Below are 23,000 nucleotides of genomic sequence, written 5' to 3' on the forward strand. Positions count from 1 at the left end.
TTCGATTTGAGATTTCTGGATTATATGGAAATGAAGGGATAATAATCTTTGAATAGACAATGAGAAAGAGAGAGAGATAGAGAGTATTGATAATAGGAATGAGAGAGAGAGAGAGAGAGAGAGAGAGAGACAGAGAGGGAGGGAGAGAGAAAGAGAAAGAGAGTAAAAGAGAGATAGACGTCGCATTGGTCGATAGAAAATGTTTTGTGCAAAATCCGATATCGTTTGGTGGAAGAAAGTTAATATTAAAATGGATCGACGACTCGTTATCCCCGAAGATAATTCTCTCTCTATCGCGTTAAAGATGAATTTGTCGTGATAAAATGAGAGAGAAAAAAGATGATGGTGATGATGATGATGATGATGATGATGATGATGATGATGATGATGATGATGATGATGATGATAATGACGATGACGATTATAATGATTGTTTGTTTGGCATGGAGTCGTTGGGATCGAGTAAAAGTTTTTAGAGAATCAAAAATAAAAATAAATAGCGAGATTACATGACCTCGCATTTCTCCTTCAAGCTTATCGCATTGTGACTTTCTACAGGCTGCAAAGAGACGGAGCGATTCTTCTCGAGAGTAAGAAGATCCCGGAAGAGCGCGTTAACGTTGTGATTAGTCTTCGCGGATGTCTCCAAGAAACCACAGCCCCAATTGGCTGCTTCCGCTGCGCCTTCACTCATCGAAACTTCGCGTACAGAAGGACTCTCGTCACATTTATTACCAACCTGTTCGAGAGAAGTAAGAAATGCAAATCGAAAGAGAATCCATCAGGAATGATTGTGAACTGGCAAATAGCAAATACATATTAACCACTTGCGCTAGGAAATAAGATGTTATACAGGTCGATTATTCTTTGGAGAGAAATATAAACGATGGTGCATACCACGTTGTTTAATAATCATATCATCAATAAGGTTTCGAACGTAAATCAGTTCGGAAATGTTGAATAGCGTATGGTATTTTATCAAAATTATTTCAATAATATCAGTCCGCTGTAAATTATAAAATTGAGTGAGTTTGTTACACGCGCCCGCTAAGATATTGACAGTAGCGCGAGTGGTTAAGTTTATGCTCTGCAAATGAATTGAGACTGTTTACGGGGAAAAGGAAAAAAAAACAACAACAAAAACAAAACTATAGACTCTTACCAGCATTATCGGTATCTGTGAGATTTCTTGACCCTTCAGCTCCCTTATCACAGCCCATATCGGTCGTAGCTCCTCGAAACTTTGCCGTGAGCATACCGAATATACCAGGATGAAGGCGTGACCCTTACTTATAGAGAGTCGTTGCATCGCGGGAAACTGATGGGAGCCGGTTGTGTCCGTAATTTGAAGCGTGCATATGTTTTTGTTGCAGCTTATCACCTAGAAATGATTTTTTTTATACAAGACTCTCGCAAGTCCTCCTCGGCTTCCCTCAATTTTCTTGGAATATTTTTACACGCTTCTCATCGCGCGCACAGCACGAATCCCACCAGTGTCCTCGCGATACTTAAGGACGAAACATTCTTTTTATCTTTTCTTTTTGGTCATTGCAGAAAATTCCTGATAAACGCGGATAGAAACGAAAGAAGAGAGAGAGAGAGAAAGAGAGAGAAAATAAAAATTAAAAATAAATCACTTCGGAAAGTGATCTAGCCGGTTGACTAATGACTGTATATACTAGTGTCACTTCTACTACATACTATTACTACATACTATTACTATTACTACTACTATTACTCTTCATACTAATTCTATTTTTATCATACCATTAAAAAGATATAAACAAAATTTTTTAATAGAACCTACTATTACCGACTGATAATCTGTTACATCGAATCTCATTGAATAACAAAATCAAAGATACACAATTAACCCGAAACATCGAATTTGATTAACATCGTTTCGTCACTGAATATCAACATTAATATTCATTGATATCTAAAGAAAAGAAAAAAATAATGACGAGAGAAAAAAGAAAAGAAAATATGTAAATGCAGAAAGAATTGATAAGGAACGCGCGCGATGCACGGCGAATCATGCACCGAAGAAACGTCGCTGCAAGTTACGTTGCGTTGCGTTGCGCGTTGCACCAAAGGATTAAAGAAAGGAAGGAAGGAAGGAAAGAGGAAAGAAAGGATGGAAAGATGGAAGGACTAGCAAAAAAAGAAAAGCGAATCGAAAATGATATGTCAATTAGGCTTTACGCACTTACCTGTCTGTAAGTATCCTCGATGGTTGGTATATAGGACTCACGAAAGGTTCCTTTCACGAAGCGCAGGACGAGAGAACTTTTGCCAACGCCACCCGCCCCAAACACGACGACACGATAGTCGTTGCTCTGCTCCGGCATCCTGACATCTGCCGTCCCGATGATATAAACCCCCGTCTTTCGGGGTCCCCTTTCCACGTTTAGGAGTGACTCAAACCTCCTCGTCGGCCGACCTACCGCACACACGTACGACCTAACGTCAGATGGATGAAGGAGCTGCGTTGGGGGTGAGAGAAAAAGTGACAGAGAGAGAAAGAGAGAAAGAGAGAGAGAGAGAGAGAAAGAGGGAGGCATCCCCTACTACCACTACCATCACCACCACCACTATTACCATCGTCATCACCCCCATATCCGTCTCACCGCACCGCACACTACATCGCACCACCCACGACAATTCGAAACTTCGCGAAAAGGTTATGTCGCCCCTTCCCGCCGTCACTGATCTTTACGCGTATAGGAAATGCGACCTTTTTAATCGACACGCTGCATAGACTTCAAAAACTATCATGAAATGAAATAAAATATTATTATAAAATTAATACATTTTTGTTCTCTCGTAAAATTAATAGAAATGTAACAGATCATTTAATCACGTTACTAATTGATATCAACATAGAATATTACCGGTAAAATTTAGAACTAATTATATACGTCACAAGATCTTGCGTATGATTGATTAATAATAATACAAATCAAATCGTATTTGTTTTATCACGTTGGATATCTTTGAGGTATATAATCATTCTCTCTGAACCTTTTTCTGAAAAAAACGTATGTAGCGACGGCAGATGCAATACGAATGATATTTATTCTCACGAAATACACGAACGAAGAATTTAATGAACCTGTTCGGTTGGACGACGCCCTCGAAAGAATACCGTTCCTCGTTGATGAAGGCTGCAGTTGTCAAGGTGGTTGTTCCTTTAGCGTCCAACCACCCTACACTTTCATACTTCTTTTTATTTCTTCTTCAACAATAACGACAATTGTAGAACACGTTAAGGGACTACGTAAAACACTACACTGATTCGCACGATACGATGGGTGGAATCCTGGGAGAAATGCCGCTGCTTTGTTAGTTGCAAGCTCATCGACCGTCGTCGTGCACTATTATAACCACCTCCGATCCTCTCATACACCTCTAACCGCTTGAAAAATGATAAGATTTATATAATTTTTGGAATGGACGAACACGTTTAACCAAATCAATTCTCTTACTTTATTATTCTCATACGATAGACCAAGAAGACCCCGGTCGTACGACGTTATTTCGCCGATCGATTAAAAAAGCACTTGCATCCGATTTTTCCGCGTCAACGACATCGGTATACTCGGTACTCTCTTCCTCCCGCTTGTCATCCTTCCCACCGAGTAATCTATCCCCACTCCATTCGCCCGGTTTACTCACACGCACGGTCGCTCCCACCTGCTCCGCGACTAGGAGGATGCGCACGCACATTAGTCGCCGCGACTCGTTATGACGAGAGCGCGTGTGTAATTGTCGATTAGAGGTTATTTTGCGTTCGACGGGTGAATCGATCGTATCAAAGGAATATAGGAGTTAAATTCGTGGTAAATAAGAAAGGAATCTCACTTTTTTAGACTCGAAGTAGGCCATGTCGTTCTAATGTCTCTCTCTCTCTCTCTCTCTCTCTACGTAGTAATAGTAGACACGTGCATTAATACGTGCGCATTACCTACACTCTACGTCGAAGAAGAATCGCAGAAAATCAATATTTTCGTAGGGCGTCGCTTCGTTGCGTACAATGCTCTTTAATTGTCGAATATACATAATATTCGATAATAAAAATATAAATATTCTTTGTTATAAAATTTTCTTATTTTCTACAAATATGTACAGAAATCTAGTTTATTTATTATTACTCGATATCACAGATATGATTAAGTTTAAGGAACGTTCGTTGATTAGAAATAAAGAAAAATTAAGGACAAACCTCATATTTATTTAAGTTTCTTTGAGAACTGGATTTTTCGTTGTAACGTCACTGCCTTCGTTTTCGATCGTATCGTAAGTCCATTTGCGATTGTTCCTAAAAAAGAAATATGCATTTTTTTTTCTTTTTTATTTTTCCGTAAAAATAATTGACATTTATTGAGTTACGTAGGATATGACGTAAAAAAAGTCACCTGCACTCGTGGCCACACTTTGTAGAAGAACATTTAGGACATGGAAAGTGACATCCCGCGCAATCCAAACTTAAACAATCACATAAATCGTCTCCAGTTATGACCCAAATACCTTGATCGTTGTACAAGGTGTGACGTTTACTTCCTTGATACAAACGACGATGTAATTTACGTTTTTCTCTTTCGCTACGTTCAGGATCGAAATTTCGAAGAAATTTTTTGGTTATGTTGTCCACTGCTCTTTGTCTCGAACCTCGACCACCTCTCTATATTTCCATAACGTATAAAATAAAGAAAATTGAATACTTTGTGTAACATTTGTAATAATTATAATTTAATAAATATTCATTCACGCGCGTTTTGAAAAAATATGGAAATCAATATTTACAGATCGTGGTGGCATTTCTACGTTGTTTATTTGCTGCGTCACGGGTTCTCCGGAAGACGAGTTTGTTTCCATGTTCGTTTTCAACATTTTTTCATCAGACATTTTATTGTCACCAAATTATAAACCATAAATAAAAAATAATATAATATTGCACATAATAATATTAAAAAAAATTTGTTTGTTATTTACATAGATGAGCACAATTATTACACTTTGTCAATGTTGCAACAATACAATGCAAACTATTCGCGTTAACGCGGTGAAATAACCTATAGCGTCGAGAACTCTAGTAGATCTTCGACAAAATATATTGCGTATATTTTACAAAAGAAAAAAATTCTTTTCACATATGGCCCTATATTAATAATTATAATATATACATTTTTAACCATACAATACTTTTTGTTGATGAAAATTGTTCTTTTTAGTCTTACAATTAGTATCAATAAAGAAATTTTTGATTTTCTGAAATATTCGTAAGCTAATTGGTTGACTCAAATCGGCTCGATTCGGCTCTACTCGGTTCTACTCGGTTTTTCTACGCTCGACTTGCTTCAATTTGGTTCATTCGTGTTGTTTGATATAACCTATCTATAAGGTGTATGAAAAGGCATGGTTATTTATTATAGATGAAAAATCAGTAATTCACATATAATGGCTCACAAAACAAAGGAGAAGGTAAAAATATATAAGAAAAAACGACAAATACCTGAAAGTAAAATTATTGAAGATCTACGATCAAAATACAATAATGTAAGTCTGACATTTGATTTTAACCATAATGTATCATCCCTCATTTAATTACAAAATTATGTTTCTTTTTAGATTGATGAAACTAAAATAAAAAAATTTAATGATATGCCATTATCGAATAAAACATTGAAGGGATTGAAAGAAAATAATTATATTGAATTAACGGATATACAAAGACAAAGTATTGGATTAGCTTTAAAGGGTAATGATATATTAGGCGCAGCAAAAACTGGTAGTGGAAAAACATTAGCATTTCTTGTGCCGGTAAAAATTTGATTTTAGACATTGCCATATAAAATTGTATATATATATATATATATATATATATATATATATTGTTTATTAGATCTATTGTATTAATATATAATTATTTCTATAGGTATTAGAAATTTTATATTGTAAGCAATGGACAAGGTACGACGGTGTTGGTGCACTTATTATTACTCCCACAAGAGAACTTGCCTATCAAATATATGAAACTTTACGTAAAGTTGGTCTATACCATGATATTTCAGCAGGTTTGATTATCGGTGGAAAAGATTTGAAATTTGAAAAAAAACGTATGGATCAATGTAATATCGTTATATGTACACCAGGTCGTTTGCTTCAACATATGGATGAAAATCCTCTCTTTGACTGTGTCAATATGCAGGTATATATTTTATTACGAGTTACAAGTTTTATTAATTTATATGGATATATGAGAGCATGCAAAATTATATGTTTCAGATATTAATTCTCGATGAGGCAGATCGTTGTTTAGATATGGGTTTTGAAAGGACTATGAATTCCATAATTGAAAATCTACCAATTAAGCGACAGACACTTTTATTCTCTGCAACACAGACCAAGTACTCATGTTTATTTTTTTGTTGTATCCATTCTCAATAATATAAAATATTCTCAATAAGAATAATATTTTTGTATCTTATATACTTAATGTTCTTTATTAGATCAGTTAAAGATTTAGCCAGGCTAAGTCTAAAGGATCCTATGTATGTATCTGTGCATGAACATGCTGAACATATTACTCCCGAAGGACTTCAACAATCTTATATTGTTTGCTCTTTGGAAGAAAAAACAGCAATGTTATGGTCTTTCTTGCGAAGTCATTTGAAACAAAAAATAATTGTGTTCTTTTCTAGTTGCAAACAGGTATATCAAATATTATTTATTTATTTTGTTCTGTATTAATTACTTTGTTAACTATACTTGGAATAATTATTATAAAGGTCAAATACGTTTATGAATCATTTTGTCGATTACGACCAGGAATAAGTTTATTAGCTCTATATGGTACACTTCATCAGCTTCGAAGAATGGATATTTATGAGTCATTTTGTAAAAAACATTATGCTGTATTATTTGCTACAGATATCGCTGCACGTGGATTGGGTAATCGATTATTTTAATATTTATTTCTTTTGTAAGAAAATTGCTATCAAGTAATATAATTTCAGATTTTCCTGCTGTTAATTGGGTAGTCCAAATGGACTGTCCTGAAGATGTAAATGCATATATTCATAGGGCAGGTAGAACAGCTAGATTTCAAGCAGGTGGAGAATCTTTATTAGTTTTGTTACCGTCCGAAGTAGAAATGATACAACGGCTACAGGATCGTAAAATACCAATAAATATGATAAAGTATGATTATGAGAATTATCACGTATATGATAGATATGCGTACCGATTATTAATTATTTATTTCGTGTTTAGAATTAATCCAAATAAATTACATTCGCCACATCGTAAACTTGAAGCACTACTGGCTCGAGATGTATCTTTAAAAGAAAGTGCTCAAAGAGCTTTTGTAGCATATATTAAATCAGTTTTCTTAATGAAAGACAAACAAGTATTTAATGTAAAAGCTTTAAATACCGATGAATATGCAAGGTAATAGCATTATTTAATGTCTAAATAATGTCTGGATAAAAATTTAATTTATTAATTTTATATCTGTTTATTTTTCTAGATCATTAGGTTTAGCTATTCCACCAAGAATACGATTTTTACAAAAGTCGCAAAATAATACTTCTAATTTACAAAAAGAAATAAATAAGGAGAACAAAGAAAGTGATAATTTAAACATATCCAATAATAGTGAAGCAAATAAATATATTACCTCTAACGAATCTGATAACGAAGATAACAATGCAATGAAACACATATCGCATACTCAGAAACATGATAATATTAGCTTTATGGATGGTAAGTGTAAACATCTCAATAATGAAAATTTACATAATTTTATTACAATTGTTCTTACTATTTTTTATTACACAGACGATAGCGACGACGATTTATTGACAGTGAAGAGAAGAAATATAGACATTGACGATATGTCCGATACCATCGAAAGTACAAAAGATGATAAGAGCAATAAGAAAAAAATTATTACAAAAGTTGCAGTTGCAAAGAAAATACTTAAGAAAAAAATAATCCCTAATAGTAAAAAGACTTTTGGTGATGATGGAATGGTAATATTTTATCATATTACTTGTGAATATATACATTTTTTTTTCTTTTTTTATTTTTTTTTTATTTATTTTAACTTAAAACTTTAGGAAGTGATAGATCCAACGAAAAGCAAAGTATCCGAATTAGCCAAGAAATATGAAAATGAAATTGATTCTGGTATTAATATTGAAATAGCAAAACAAGTTTTACGTGAAGAAGACCAGTTTGATAAACAGAGGTTTAGAGAAAAAATCAAAGAAAAACATCGCGAAGAAAAGCTTAAACTTAAAGCTAGTAAAAAGAATAAAGATAAAAGTGATGATGAGGAACCACAGGAAGCAAATAGTGATGTAAGTGAAAGTGAATTCAGTGAACCAGACCTTTCATGGCTACCAGATCCAGATAAAATATATGGAGAACAAAAAGCAGACTTTAATGAAAATTCTCCGGATAATATCGAAAATAAAGAAGATAGCATGATTCACAGGTAAGTTGAATTAATATTATATTAATGTAATATGTCTGTTATAAGTGAGCAAAATTATATAAATGAGATGTTATGATTGCAGTCTTCCCAAAAGAAAACTAGTAGTACAACAAGATAAAAATGTTAAAAAGAGACGAAAAATAATCAATGAAGTTATAAATTCTGGCCTAAAAACAGATGAAGAATTAGCTTTACAACTTTTACAACGGTGAACTGAATTTAAATTTTGATATGTATTATTTACAATGTAAAGAATTGTAAAGAAATCATGTTATAAAAAATACTTTTAATACTTTTTCCTTATTCATATAGTTTATAGAGCGAATTACAGGATTATAGAAATTACACATTGTACAGTTACATATGGTGTATATAATATTAATATTTCATTGATCATTTACATGTTGTATAGACTCAACAATATTATTTACAAAATTTATTTTACATGATTTTAATTATAAAGTAAACCAAATTACTTAATGGTACGTTGCATAATTTAATACAATAATGAAATATACGAATTATTCACGACATTGACCTTGTATTATATTCTATAAACAGAATTACCTTTCTAGTATTTGGATAATTCATTTCATTATATTACAACTTATATAAAACAGTTCAGACATAGAAGATGTCATTAGAATTAAAACAGTACTTTTATGCTTTAGAAGCTTATTTGTTTTTATATTTTATACAAAGAATCTACAGGTAATATGTATTCAATGATTTTTAGAATTACTTAATCTGATGCTATTTTAATATGTTTCATGATAGTATCAACAACTTCCCTACTTGTAGCTTGACCACCAAGATCACGTGTTTGTACTCCTTGATTGATAGTTTTGTTTATTGCATTTTGAATCAGGATAGCATGTTCTTTGTGTCCTAAATGACGCAACATATCGACTCCTGCATTTAACATAGCAATAGGATTTGCAATATTTTTTCCAGCAATACTTGTGCCAGTATTACGAGTACCTGGTTCAAAGATTGTATAATGATCACCATAATTTTTTCCAGCTAATAATCCTGCTCCACCTAATAGACCACAAACTACATTGGAAACAATAGCCCCGTATAAATTTGTAGTAAGTACAACATCAAATTGATGCGGGTTAGAAACCAATTGCATACAAGTGTTATCAATGATCATGTCATTATGAACAATGTCTGGATAATCTTTAGCAACATCTCGTGATATTTCTAAAAACAATCCATCAGAGAGCTTCATTATGTTAGCTTTATGAACTGTAGTAATCTTCTTCCTTCCATTTCGTTTAGCATATTCGAATGCATAACGTGCTACTCGTTCAGAATTAGAACTTGTTATAACCTTCATACTTTCAACAACTCCATTTACACTTTCATGCTCTAACATAGCATATTCCCCTTCTGTATTTTGTCTGACAATAACAATATCAATATTCTTTTGCCGACAATTAACACCCGGATAAGAAACACAATGTAAAACATTTACGTAGAGATCTAACTCATTGCGGAGGGCAACATTACGTGAAATTACATCTGCTTCAGTACTATGAGTTTCTATATTCCCTTTTAATGCTACACCATTTCTACGAATTGACGTGATTGCATAATCTAAATCATCGTTATTATCAGCATTAGGATCGATATCTATATCTTCAAAGTCTACAGGTACACCTGCATACCTAAAAACCTAAAGCAAAATTGGTTTAACTAAAATGGATAATAAAAACTATGATATATAACGGGAAGAAGTTTATAAATTTATTTGCATTATTATTTTCAATATCTCTATAACTATTTATAACTACCTAAAATAATTGCTAACTTACCTCTTTCACGTATCCCATTAACTCAGGTCCAATACCAGCTCCAGGTAATAGAGTAACTGTGTGTCGTCCACCATAATGAGCTTTTGGTATTGGCATGGTTTTTTTTATTGTAGGAGTCTTATGTTGGATTTCAAATGCGGATTGGGAGGCACAACGGTGTATCTGATACATCACTGTTTTTGATTGCAAATATTTAAGAACCGAACGAGCAGCCATTTCGAATTTTTTATCTATTAAATAATAAACAAAATTTTATTCAAATTTTATATCTTTGAACGCAGAAAAATAATACTAATATAATTTAAGTATTACTTAATACTTACTGTATTTTGCAATTCTATTTTCAAAGTGTTCTAAAGAACCTTCAGCTATAGAAACAAGAACCGTTTGCGGAGTGGGGGTTAACGTTAGGTCTGCCTTGGATTTATAGTAAAAGATTCTAACGATTTGATTGGTTAACGACAAGTCCCAAAAAGGTAATAATAATAATAATATTTCGAAGTAGTTTTAATAAAACTACTTCGAAATTTAATAAAAACAATTTTGGTTTTGTGAAATTGTGAACTATCACAAGCATAAATAAACATTGTCCATATAATAAACAGAATCATGATTCAGTTTTTCGTGGTACTTTCGACAATAAATATCATTGCTCTTTTAGATAATCACTCGCAATTAATTCCTTATAATTATTTATTTAATTATACTATATAATATTTATTTACTTCTTATTAATAAACATAATGTTGTATCAATTATCGATATATTACATAATTTTTAATTTAGATGTATATATCGCGGTAAATTACTATCCAATCAAATTGCTCCCGCCATGATACTTCTATTTGCGCGCCAATCAGATAAAGCATTCTAATCGTGTTACAAGAAGATTGTTATATGTAATTTCAAAGACATTCATTCTTTTCTTACTTAATATTATTTTTCAATTTGCAACTTTAAAGCATTCGTTGTGTTTAACTAGTTATATATTTATTTATTACTTTATTTTACCTAAGTTACTAGTTAAAGTTACTCTACAAATTATTTTTTAATTATTTATCAATAAGATCTTTATGGATTCTATGTGTTTGACAAAGATACTTATACAATAAATATAGTTTTTCTTATCTTTAAGATGTCTGCGTGTGTGTATTATACAACTGTTATACATATATATCAAAATTGTGTTGAATATGCAATGAAAATTAAACATTCGCGCTAAAACTAAAGAGCTCGTCGCATAATATTATTCTTTTATAAGATAAGTCGATCAACTATAAAACTACATTAGTTCATGGACTTCTCGATTAACGAGATACGTCAAATTGGTGTCAAGTTTTGGATGATAGTATGTAGTATAGAAAATCTTGTTGTCTATACAAGTAGAGATTCTCGTTAAAACATATTTGATGAAAAAATATTATTAATAAAAAGGATAAAAAATTAACGACATGAATCGTTCGAAGAATGACAAATATTTGTCAAAAACGTCAAGACAATACAACGTTGTATTTGTATAGAATAAGACGAGGTGTCTAATAGGGCGATGGTAAAGAGTTGAAAGGGGTGAAAGAGTAGAAGGAGAAGGTGGAGTTGGAGGAAGAGGAAGAGAAAGAAGAAAAAGAAAAAGAAGAAGAAGAAGACGAGCAGTTGGAGGAAGAGGTGGAAGGGGAAAAGAAAAAGGAGGAGGAGCTTATCTACAGTGCAGATCGCGAGGGCGCGGGGCCGCGACCCTGAGCCCGATACGCGCAATATTATCCTGGACAGCGAACCTGTAATAGTAGTGTAGTGTGGTAAATGCAATCGAATGCGTTGGAGTATTTATCGACGAAAGTCTTATTCGTTTTGAATAAAAAGTGAGATATCAGGATAGTTTAATACGGTGCAAGAGATATTAATGTGGTAAAAGGTCAAGAGTTCATGATCGGTTAAACGGAAAGGAACGATGATCTGAATCTTATGTAGAGTTTGATGATAAACCATCTTACTTCGTTTCTTCTTTGATATCTCTGAATAAAGATTTCAAATATCAAATCGTTTTTGTGTATACAAGTATATAAGAAATATTTTTATTAAGGTGTGTCGAAAGAAAGTGTTAGCAAATAGTAAAAGTGTATGCGATTGTGCGACGAGTGATAGTTTTTTCCCTCTTCCCCACTCCTCCCCCTTACCACATCTTAGAATTATCTTTTAGCCTCCTTTTTTTTCTATTCTGTGAAAGTGTTACTTGTGCATAATCGTTTATCGGACGACTCAAAAATGCCGCTCTTTGGTAAGAAGGATTCTAATAAAAAAATGAAGAAAGATGGGAAAGACGATAAATCACCATCCGTCGAAGACAAATATATTTTAAAGGAATTGCTTGGAACGTGAGTCTTAAATATTGTTTTTGTATACGTAATGACACGTAATCTTTTCTTAGCTCCTATATAGATTGCGTAGAATATTTTACCACATGGCTTGTTTCTATTTATCTCTATTTCTCGGTTTAAACTGTGATTTTTTATATATATTTCTTTTTTCTATCGATTATATATATAGAAATTGCTCGATAGTGTACAATATACCGTTTTATAAAATTATTCATAAATTTATATAATATTGTTTAACAATATTTTCCATTAAAATATTTATTGTATTTCGGATGTTTTACATAAAATTTTATATATGTACTTTTATGACAAGTTTTCTACATATATATTTATGTTTTAAAATTTTGTTAAAATTAAAAAGATATTTCTATAAATAATTTATTTTATTATTTCATGACATACGTTTCTCTTAATGAAAGTTATATATAAATTATAAAAAATGTTAATGTATGATAGGTTATATATTAAGATTAAAAGTATTCCTTACATCATATATATATAAATCTCATATATTATGAACGTACAAGTAATCATATTAATATATACATTATAAGCTCTTTTTGTACAGGGGTGCTTTCTCCGAAGTAAGATTAGCAGAAAGTAAAGAAAAACCTGGTCAAATGTTCGCTGTCAAGATTATTGATAAAAAGGCATTGAAAGGAAAAGAAGATTCTCTAGAAAATGAAATCAAAGTATTAAGGAGGTAAGAAACAGTCTATTTTGTTAATATTGATAACAATTATGTGATGTATGCACCTTCAAATGCTGACAGGTGATTGATTAATTATCAGCTTTATGATCGCTCGGTTCAACGTTAGTACTTTTTTGCATGTAGTTTATATAGTTTATAATATATGCTTTTTATATAGAATATTCATTTCCCTGCCTATATATCTTACCTTTTCTTTTTTTCTTGTACATTATTACACATTTTCAGTATATAGTTTGGGGATCATATTAAAATACCATTGGAATGCGACTTATTAAAAATTTGTCATATTTTAGCAAATTATTCAGTTTTTCATTTCATTACAAGTTTATACACACATACACCCACACACACATTATTTTGTAGTAAATAATATATTTATTAAGATATTATATTTTATCATAGCTTTATGTACAGACCATGAAACTTGTAAAAATAATAAATCTTCATCTATGTTCTGACATAATTATATTTGACATAATACATATTGTGATATTTGAGTGAACTTTAATAATTATTAAGCATTTTTTATTTTTTTTCATTATATATAAAATTATTATTGTATATAAAATATATGACATTTTATTTAAATAAAAAGTAACCAAATTAATTTTTTATTAACATTAAATATATATATATTTATATATATTTTATTAAATATAATAGAGATAAATATATTGAAGATAATGTTAAAGTAAAAATATTATGTCATAGCATACTTAAAAGATATGTAAAATACAAAAAATATAAATGCAACAGTACTTGGAGATAAAAATAAATAATATAAAGTAAAAAAATATATTAGGATGTTCTATAATATGCATAATGATAGATTTAAAACACCAAAATAATAAAAAATTTTATACAAATGTTTATCCTATCTAACCTTGTTTTCAAGTTATTCTTGCTTTAGTTTTGTATTTATCGTTTACTTGTTTTAATAGAAGTTGTTTGAAATAATTGTCTTTGATTTAAATACAAGCATCTGAACGTCTTCTTACTGATTTTCTGGCTCATTAAAAAAAGTCAGGTATTTCTTGTATTTCTTGGCAATCTTCTTTATTATGTTGGCAAAGTGTATTAGCAGAATATAGAATGAATTAATAGCTTGGTTTCACAAAGAATTAGTAGAGCAAAATAGCTCTAATTTAGAAACAGGTTAAATAGAACAAATACTTATATATATTTATCTCTTATTATTTTCATATACTGAATCTACCAAAGTAATTATATTCACATATTATAGTACATTCTTTGTATATTCACAATTTATAGATAGAAAATGCAAGTTACTAATTACAATCTCACATTTTTAAGCACTACATTTTTGTGATAATACAGAGTAGTTTATTTTGATAATGATATCAATATTAATTTTATAAAAAATAGACTTTCAGAGTAAACAGATAGACTTTTAAAGAAAGTTACATAGATATGATATTAATTAGATTCTCAACTAGTTTTTTATTAGAATGAATAGTAACAAAATTGATGAAATAATTCCAATAACATGAACTACCCTGTATAAATCCAATTTGATATCTTATATGTCATCACATTATATGCTGGATCATTTGAGACTTTCTTTTCTACTAACAGTAAGTAATGTACATCATACATATATAACTGAAATCTATTTTGATGCAAAATATACAATTTTATATATTTTTCAAATATATAATTTTTCTATAAAGTTTACATAAATTATAATTCTTTTCTACAATGCATTTGATTATCTGACCACATTCTGCTTGGATAAAAGGATCTCTGCACAAAGTAAACTCAAGAAAAGTCTGGAAAAAGAAAGTTTGAGCAAGCTATCAGTTACTTTCAATGTACATTATATAATTTTGTGTGATATTGTTATACTTCGTAGGTTCAGTGAAAGAGTGACACCACAGAGTGGTGCTGGACTCCTCAAGTCGGATAGTAGTGGCGAAACAGGATGGTAAGTGTGGGCCCTCTATTTGGGCACCAACTGCCTATGTGACTCAATTCCTGTATCATTCAACAATATCATACATTACTATAATTCAATTTACATCTTGCTCACATAAATTTATATATATAGAAAAAAAGAAAAAAAAAAAAAAACTGAGCACAATTTTCTTATTTGGACATATTGCACATCAAAGAAGTACAAGAAAGTAGTTAAATCTTAATTTTATATAATTACAATTATGTGGTAGTAAAATATTTCATTGATTAGTTATAGGCATATAAAGAACATATAAGCCTATATAATTAACATTTTTTTCATTCTTATCACTTTTTTTTATTTCATATCTTTCCTTATAACTTTTCTCTTTCTTAGTCATTTAATTACTTTCTCTTTATCTCGACCTATTTTCTATTTTCTAAATTCTTCTTTATCTAAATCTCTTTTTTTTTATCTCTATTTAGATTGAACCATCTATCTTCTTACTTTTTTTATATATATATGTATATATATATATATATATATATATATATATATATATATATAACCTTTCCCTGGTTCACATTTATCTATTATTATGGACTTAACCTTTATATACTTTATCAATTTAATTACAATTATATATGTATAGATGTAATAAAATATTCTTAGTGTATTAAAAACGATATATATTTCCGTTATTGTTAGTATTTTTTTGAAATAATTTTGTAGATTTTGTAAATATTAAATATTATTATATACGTTAATGTTTTTACGTAAAAGCATTAGAAGTATTAACTTATATTTTAACCAGATGGTTTAATTTATAAAAAAGTTGTATGTCTACTTTTTAAATTTAAAACTTACTTCCAGGAAATTTGTGTTCAGGCAACAAAAAAAACTTATGAGTATATCATTGACATTATAATCATTATAATTAAAGTTTATGTTTTTTTTCTTTTTTTCATTATTAATTAATTTCATGTATAGTACATATAATAAAAATGTAATATTAATGTTGTGTATATAGTATTATTAGTAAAAAAGTAAGTATATGTACTTAATGAATTATATTTTTAATATTTATATATTTTAAATATTTATGATAAAAATGTTATTTTAATATATCCGTAATTGTTGTAAATGTTGTTAGTGCTTTTTTTCCTTTTTATATGCTAAAATTATTGTTTGCTGTATTTTGTGGCCTTATTTATTTTATAGAACTGTGTACATATATATATATATATGTACATATACGTATATATATATATCTATGTACGTATACGTATATATATATATCTATGTACGTATGAAGTTTTCTGCTTTGCTAACATCAGTAGTATTTTGTGAAAATGCTCATATACATTTTTGGGAGAGTAATACCTATAGCTCTAATACAGCATGTGATGTGATGGACAATATTTATATCTATTTTATTAAAAATATAATATATTATAGTCAGATCGTTATTATCAAGTATTAAGATCAGGAATTAATATATTAGCACTCCATATCTTTAGTTGAATAATAAATTGTTGAAGAATTAAGATTTGCAAAAAAATTGTATTATCGTAATATAAGAACTGTCATAAAGATAAGAAAAATATGTAGTACTCTTGGAATCTTATAATCAATGTAAAAAAAGAAAAAAAATGCAAAAGAAAAAACAAACAAGTCAAACCACTATATTTAATAGAAATATTTAAAATGTATAAGAGACAATTTTTAATAAGAAGGGATAGAATGAAACTAAATATGGTTGTTACAGGTTAACACATCCTAATATAGTACAGCTATTGGAAACTTATGAAGACAAGATTAAAGTGTACTTAGTTATGGAGTTGTAAGTTATATAGTAAATTTTTGAATATTGATATAATAATTAAGTTAACTATAGATAATATATTAATTATATTTATTTTGTGTTACAGAGTTACTGGCGGCGAGCTTTTTGACAGAATAGTTGAGAAAGGTTCCTATACAGAGAAAGATGCCTCAGGTTTAATAAGACAAGTCTTAGAAGCAGTTGATTATATGCATGAACAAGGTGTTGTTCATAGAGATCTTAAACCAGAAAATCTCTTATATTATAGTCCAGATGAAGATAGTAAGATTATGATTAGTGATTTTGGTTTATCAAAAATGGAAGATTCAGGAATAATGGCTACTGCTTGTGGTACACCAGGATATGTTGGTATGTAAATAAGATAATTATCTTTTTATAATTTTTTTTCTTTTTTAATTTCATACAAGTTTACTATTAAGATTATTATTTACAGCTCCTGAAGTACTTGCTCAGAAGCCATATGGTAAAGCAGTTGATGTTTGGAGTATAGGTGTCATCTCGTATATTCTTTTATGCGGATACCCTCCATTTTATGATGAAAATGATGCCAATCTCTTTGCACAGATTCTTAAAGGTAATAAAAATGGATGTATACATATACATATTGTTTTAGACAACGAAGAAGAGACAATGTCGTCAGATATTCAGATTAATTGTAACACTTAGGACTGACAAGCACATGAAGTAATACATTAATTTGAAATTTTCATTTTTAAGGTACTATTCTAGTTTTCGTATGCAGCTTTAATACATACTAGCGTAGTAAGTAATGAAATTTCTGTGTGCGTCTGAGTCCTTATATTTGACTGTCAGTTATTATTCCTTTGGTGACAAATGATCATTATCTAAAAACATTTCCATAATGAACCAGAATTTTATCAATAAATTCTGTTACATTTAAAATTATGTAACAGATACTATACAATATACGCGTGTATGATGAAAATACACTATACACGTGTGCATCCATAGTACTGTGCTTGTTTATATGGATATTTCATGTTAGGATAATATATCTCCAAGGGATTATTTTTACATAGTAGCATTTTTTAATTAATCGAAATAAATTAAAAAATGAAATTATAAATAACTAGGAATCGTACGGACACTAATTATGAGGGAATCAAGATAAACAGTTCTTTTTATCTTTCTTTTTTTTCGAACTTATCTTTTGTTTTTGTTTTCCCATACAAATTATACATTTGCTCTACTTATACTGTCACAAAATCGTCTACTCTATAGCAAGGAGCTAACCAGACTGTTATAGGTGAATTTGAATTTGATTCACCATACTGGGACGATATCAGTGATTCAGCTAAGGATTTCATACACAAGTTGATGTGCGTCAATGTTGAGCAACGCTATACATGCAAACAGGCCCTAGCACATCCTTGGTAAGAATATATATTAATATAGATTAATAACTTTCTACTTGAGATATAACTTACAAAATAGAATAAATTTTTATATTAACTAAAATAAAAATAAAATAAATGTAATTTTTAAAACAATTTTATATTTTCTATAATACAAATTGTAATGTAACTGTAGATACTATTTAAGATTATGTAAAATATATATTGACTTCATAAAGAAGAGTATTACAGGAATATTATTGATATCAAATAATATTTAATTAATATCAATTAAGTAAGTAATAAAATTCTATTCTCTGTGATGACTTATGATTAATAATTGTTTAATGGTAATGTCCTTAATAACTTTTAGAGTTTTAATATGCAAATGGAAAAAAGAAAAAATATCATTAAAATGATAATTATCTAATTAATATATTATTAAGACAGATAAAAATCAGATAAAAATAATAATTTAAATTTAAATACCTTATTGAATAAGATTATCTCTTTACTAAGTTTTTGAATCATATAATATAATTTTAAATCATATAATACAATTTTATACATTTAGGTGTTTCATCTAACTTGATATATAATTCATTTTTCTAGGATTTCTGGAAACGCAGCTAGCAATAAAAATATCCATGGTACTGTATCTGAACAACTTAAAAAGAACTTTGCCAAATCGAAGTGGAAGGTTAGTATGGATGTATAATCAGCAAATTCCTGATTGTGCATATGTTTGCTCACCAGGCTCCGTAGGAAAGTCTCCCTCTTCTCTCATGGTTCCAGCAAGCGTATCATGCAACCACGGTCATACGTCAGATGCAGAGACTGGCACTCAACAGCGGCCAGCAGCAACAGGGCCCAGGATCAGGCCCTTGCAGCGGCAACCTCACGCCGTGTCCCGATCAATCGCAAACCAATCCCAGCAACCATCAGCACAGACCACTGGGACCTCCAAACAACCTCAATTGAAGGATATTCTTGAGCCATCATTGTCCACACCAAACTTGGTGGCTTTGCCAACCTCTCCCATTCCACTTACTCCTAGCTCTCCATTATACTTACGCAGTAAACGCTTTAAATTATGGGGCAGTACGCGCACTGCTCTCTCTACTCTTTTTCGAGTGAATGTCTCGTATCTTAGGAAACAAAGGAAATATAAAAAAAGTTGAATCTCAATGCTAAACATTCTCTAGAAGTTAATGTCAATGAAATATAACGCTTTGTAATCATTATTTACAAAGTGTGAAAGAGCTACATTACCTCAAGCTAAAATGCTTTATTACGATTTCCTATGACATAGTGAAATGCTGATTATGTATAGTATACAAATTAATGGATTGCACGATGAATCACAGTTTTGACATACTGTTTCTTGCCTTTTTAAAAACTGGGATAATTATTTCCTTTTTTTTCCGATTTTTAAAAATATTTGTATATAAATATTAAACGCTATTTGTGTTGAACATTATTAAATGATTTAAATGAAATTAACGAATTATCTCAAGAGATATATAAGAAGAAATTGTTCTCCACATAAATTTTTATATGATTCAATATATTGATTTTATACCCCCTAAAAAGTCTTATAATCCGTTAATAATCTAACAGTATATATATATGATTTATGAAACCTAACTAGATTGAGTTGATTAATCATTAAAAATCGAGTGAACAGTACAACGATAAATTTTTAATCTTTTATAAAATCTGAGATTTATAATGAACATTTATTGTTCAAAACAATTCTGTGTAATATAAATGTATTAAACATGTTTCGAAAGAATTGTATTTAATATTATACAATATATGTGCAAGATATTTTTATTATTTTATTTTAATATCGCACTATAAATAATTAATTTATAACAAACATTATTCGTACGTAAAGTATGTATAAAATTTATTGTTCTATATCGATAATATTAAATATTTCTTACAGAATTGTACTTGAACAATGATAAAACTTTGAGGATCTGTTTCTTATTGTATATCTTTACGTGTCCTAAAAGGAATGAAATACTTTATTTTCTAATCTTGTATATATCAAGGCAATACGCGTATAATTCTTTTATAGTAATTGCTTATATGAGAAAAATGATTTTACATTATATATAAATTGTGTATGATTGTCAAACAAACCCCGTGTGTGCACTTGACTTATTGCAAATTTGAGTTTGTAAAAGTGTACTTCTTTTTCTAATAGTTTATAGTTCGGAAATAATTGTAGAGATGCATGTAATTCTCTTGCCAAAATTGATCGCATGCTGTGAAAAGTACATTAAGTACATACGTCTAACGGAAGTACTTTTGAAATCGTGATAGACAAACAAATATCCTTTTAAAAAAAATTGCTAAGATTTTTGGAAACAATTTTTCAGATATACGTACATAGTAATTAGTTTCCAAGCTTTTGCGTGGATATGTTATATTTTACGGGAAAAAAGGAAAAATTAAAATTGTTTACACTAATTAATAAGTATATAAAATTGATTTCTTTTTCTTTTTTTTTTTTTTTCCATACATGTTAAGTATATTATGTGGTGATACTAGTGTATTAGTTTAATGATACGAAGCATTCGTTACGTTAAGCAGCAACAAAGACATTACCCGCGTTAATAAAAGTGCACACAGACACATGCATGTATGCATATGAGATTATAATAATACTAATATTTTTAATCTATCTCACACTGTCTTACAAAAAAAAAAATATGTAAATAAAATACATAGACATACATATGCATGCATACTTTTCAATAATTTTAAGATACAAATATAAACAACATATATGTATTATAATGTGAAATTTATTATGCTATTATATATGTTCATATATACATTATATTAAAAGTTATAAAAAAACTTTTTATTTTCGGGAAGTAATTATAAAGCAGCATCTAAACTAAACTAAATTAAATTATAATAAATGTTTGCATATTTTGATTTATTTATTCATCAAACTTTTAGTATTTGAATAATATACTTTCTGCAATATTTGTATGATATAATCTACATGCAAAACTCTTAAAAATAATATTCTAACGAAAATGTATAAAATGTTACATAGCTCATGTAAATGTTGTAAAAATAACTTGTGTGTTTGTATTTGTATCTTATTAATAGATTATTTATAATTACCACATATACAATAATATCTAAAATTTCAGAATATAGATGTTTGCAATTTTATCTTCTCAGACAAATTGAGAAATTCACCTTTTTTATTTGGGATGTTTTAATTATGCTCATGCAATCACACTTTTTCATAAATAATATCTGCAAAGTGCAATGTATGTGTGCCTCTTGTGATAATGATATTATCGTAAATTTTAAAGAACTTATTATCTGATTACAAAAAATCAAAATTCATGTTTGAAACTATTAATCGTTTAAATGACATAAAAGAGATGCATATAAAAATTGTTGCGAAAAATACATGTTATGTATGTGTATTTATAATATGCACATGCAGTATCAAAAAGAATGACTGAATTGAAGAGAGGTTATCTGCAAGTAAAATACTTTGATATTAATCAAAACAAAAAATTATTGCTGTGCTATAGAATCAGGTGATGTTTCTTGTTCTGTGAAAAAAACTTCAAGTTTATAAAAAGAATAATATTTTAAACAAATATAATACAACATATGGAAGTAATAAATTCAAATTACATAACGTTTAAGAACTTGTGTATTTCATTAATACCACATGTATACAATTTTTAATCATTCTTAATGGAACTTGCCATTAAAATGGCTGAGTATCGCTCTATAATAAAAACGAGCATTTTAGAAATACATTTTCTTTCTTAATTAACATTATATATATATATATATATATATATATATATATATATATATATATATATCACAATACGCATTATGAATATGTATAAATATAATTACTGAAAAATACAATTATAAAACTAATATCAAATTGATTACATTGCAAAGAAAATATTTCAACCTTATCATTAATTATTATATTATATATTGACATATTTTATTACAAATATTATTTGTATCCTTATTTATAAATTTAACTCTCTTCAAATATTAAGATCTTTCCTATCTTATGAAATAATAATTCAGAATAATAATATAAGACATACTTGTTCCGTTGAAAAAGAAAGTTCAAATTTTAACTTGCTAACTAACATAAATGCTAAACAAAAAATAAAGATATAAACAAAATTAATGAAACATATAAGATTAAATGACATTTAAATAATGGTAAATTATAAGTTATATCGAAACTAATTATTATTATATAAAATACATAACTAATTATTAAAACATTGCTAGAGGAAATATTATCGATTATTAGAAATAATGCGTTTGGTTGATTTCATTGCATAATCCTAAAAACGATTGATATAAATAAAGGTAAAAAAAGATAAATTTGATTGTGTGATTTGTAGTGTATTACATTCGTGTATAAAATACTATACTGTTTATATTGATTTAC

At 29.2% G+C, this 23,000-nt stretch overlaps 5 protein-coding genes across 15 annotated transcripts in view; 2 read left to right on the forward strand and 3 right to left on the reverse strand.

Moving 5' to 3' along the window:
• The window catches only part of LOC124954948 (GTP-binding protein Di-Ras2), a 5,770-nt gene extending 2,673 nt beyond the window's left edge, over window positions 1–3,097 (reverse strand). The window contains exons 1-4 of the mRNA XM_047508634.1: window positions 2,602–3,097; window positions 2,214–2,486; window positions 1,163–1,381; window positions 1–739 (exon numbers count right to left, since the gene is read on the reverse strand). The exon at window positions 1–739 is cut by the window's left edge and continues 2,673 nt beyond it. Coding sequence (XP_047364590.1) covers window positions 506–739; window positions 1,163–1,381; window positions 2,214–2,486; window positions 2,602–2,619 — 744 coding nt within the window. The 5' untranslated portion in view covers window positions 2,620–3,097 and the 3' untranslated portion in view covers window positions 1–505. The remainder of the gene's footprint in view (window positions 740–1,162; window positions 1,382–2,213; window positions 2,487–2,601) is intronic.
• LOC124954949 (ARL14 effector protein) lies at window positions 2,309–5,792 on the reverse strand. Of its 3 annotated transcripts, none has more exons than XM_047508636.1 (4): window positions 4,807–5,791; window positions 4,419–4,684; window positions 4,226–4,321; window positions 2,309–2,443 (listed from the first exon to the last, which is right to left on the reverse strand). In XM_047508636.1, the coding sequence occupies exons 1-3, from the start codon at window positions 4,906–4,908 to the stop codon at window positions 4,237–4,239; spliced, it is 453 nt and encodes a 150-aa protein (XP_047364592.1). In that variant the 5' UTR covers window positions 4,909–5,791; the 3' UTR covers window positions 2,309–2,443; window positions 4,226–4,236. The 3 variants fall into 3 exon arrangements, with proteins under 3 accessions (XP_047364592.1, XP_047364593.1, XP_047364591.1); XM_047508637.1 differs by having other exon boundaries at window positions 2,329–2,463; window positions 4,807–5,792; XM_047508635.1 differs by lacking the exon at window positions 2,309–2,443 and having other exon boundaries at window positions 4,089–4,321; window positions 4,807–5,787.
• On the forward strand, window positions 3,723–8,786 carry LOC124954943 (probable ATP-dependent RNA helicase DDX10). Of its 3 annotated transcripts, none has more exons than XM_047508625.1 (13): window positions 3,723–3,842; window positions 5,436–5,559; window positions 5,632–5,823; window positions 5,939–6,211; window positions 6,289–6,410; window positions 6,513–6,714; window positions 6,792–6,954; window positions 7,020–7,203; window positions 7,276–7,452; window positions 7,532–7,767; window positions 7,843–8,036; window positions 8,124–8,503; window positions 8,586–8,786. In XM_047508625.1, exons 2-13 carry the CDS (start codon window positions 5,461–5,463, stop codon window positions 8,713–8,715), a joined length of 2,352 nt encoding a protein of 783 aa, XP_047364581.1. In that variant the 5' UTR covers window positions 3,723–3,842; window positions 5,436–5,460; the 3' UTR covers window positions 8,716–8,786. The 3 variants fall into 3 exon arrangements, with proteins under 3 accessions (XP_047364581.1, XP_047364579.1, XP_047364580.1); XM_047508623.1 differs by having other exon boundaries at window positions 3,732–3,842; window positions 3,932–5,559; XM_047508624.1 differs by lacking the exon at window positions 3,723–3,842 and having other exon boundaries at window positions 3,865–5,559.
• Window positions 8,787–8,865: 79 nt separating this feature from the next.
• On the reverse strand, window positions 8,866–10,790 carry LOC124954945 (isocitrate dehydrogenase [NAD] subunit gamma, mitochondrial). Its single transcript, XM_047508627.1, has 3 exons — window positions 10,647–10,790; window positions 10,324–10,553; window positions 8,866–10,184 (listed from the first exon to the last, which is right to left on the reverse strand). The coding sequence occupies exons 2-3, from the start codon at window positions 10,537–10,539 to the stop codon at window positions 9,246–9,248; spliced, it is 1,155 nt and encodes a 384-aa protein (XP_047364583.1). The 5' UTR covers window positions 10,540–10,553; window positions 10,647–10,790; the 3' UTR covers window positions 8,866–9,245.
• An 805-nt stretch (window positions 10,791–11,595) lies between these two features.
• Window positions 11,596–22,212, forward strand: LOC124954743 (calcium/calmodulin-dependent protein kinase type 1). 7 transcript variants are annotated; one of them, XM_047508106.1, is made up of 9 exons: window positions 11,600–12,692; window positions 13,264–13,398; window positions 15,281–15,352; window positions 17,091–17,165; window positions 17,254–17,516; window positions 17,602–17,742; window positions 18,436–18,562; window positions 19,136–19,173; window positions 19,280–22,212. In XM_047508106.1, exons 1-9 carry the CDS (start codon window positions 12,583–12,585, stop codon window positions 19,702–19,704), a joined length of 1,386 nt encoding a protein of 461 aa, XP_047364062.1. In that variant the 5' UTR covers window positions 11,600–12,582; the 3' UTR covers window positions 19,705–22,212. The 7 variants fall into 7 exon arrangements, with proteins under 7 accessions (XP_047364068.1, XP_047364067.1, XP_047364069.1 ...); XM_047508108.1 differs by having other exon boundaries at window positions 11,602–12,692; window positions 19,136–19,223; window positions 19,319–19,646; XM_047508112.1 differs by lacking the exons at window positions 19,136–19,173; window positions 19,280–22,212 and adding an exon at window positions 17,886–17,930 and having other exon boundaries at window positions 11,596–12,692; window positions 18,411–18,469.
• Window positions 22,213–23,000: the final 788 nt, after the last annotated feature.

The sequence above is a fragment of the Vespa velutina genome, chromosome 16, assembly GCF_912470025.1.
Source record: "Vespa velutina chromosome 16, iVesVel2.1, whole genome shotgun sequence".
NCBI lineage: Eukaryota > Metazoa > Arthropoda > Insecta > Hymenoptera > Vespidae > Vespa > Vespa velutina.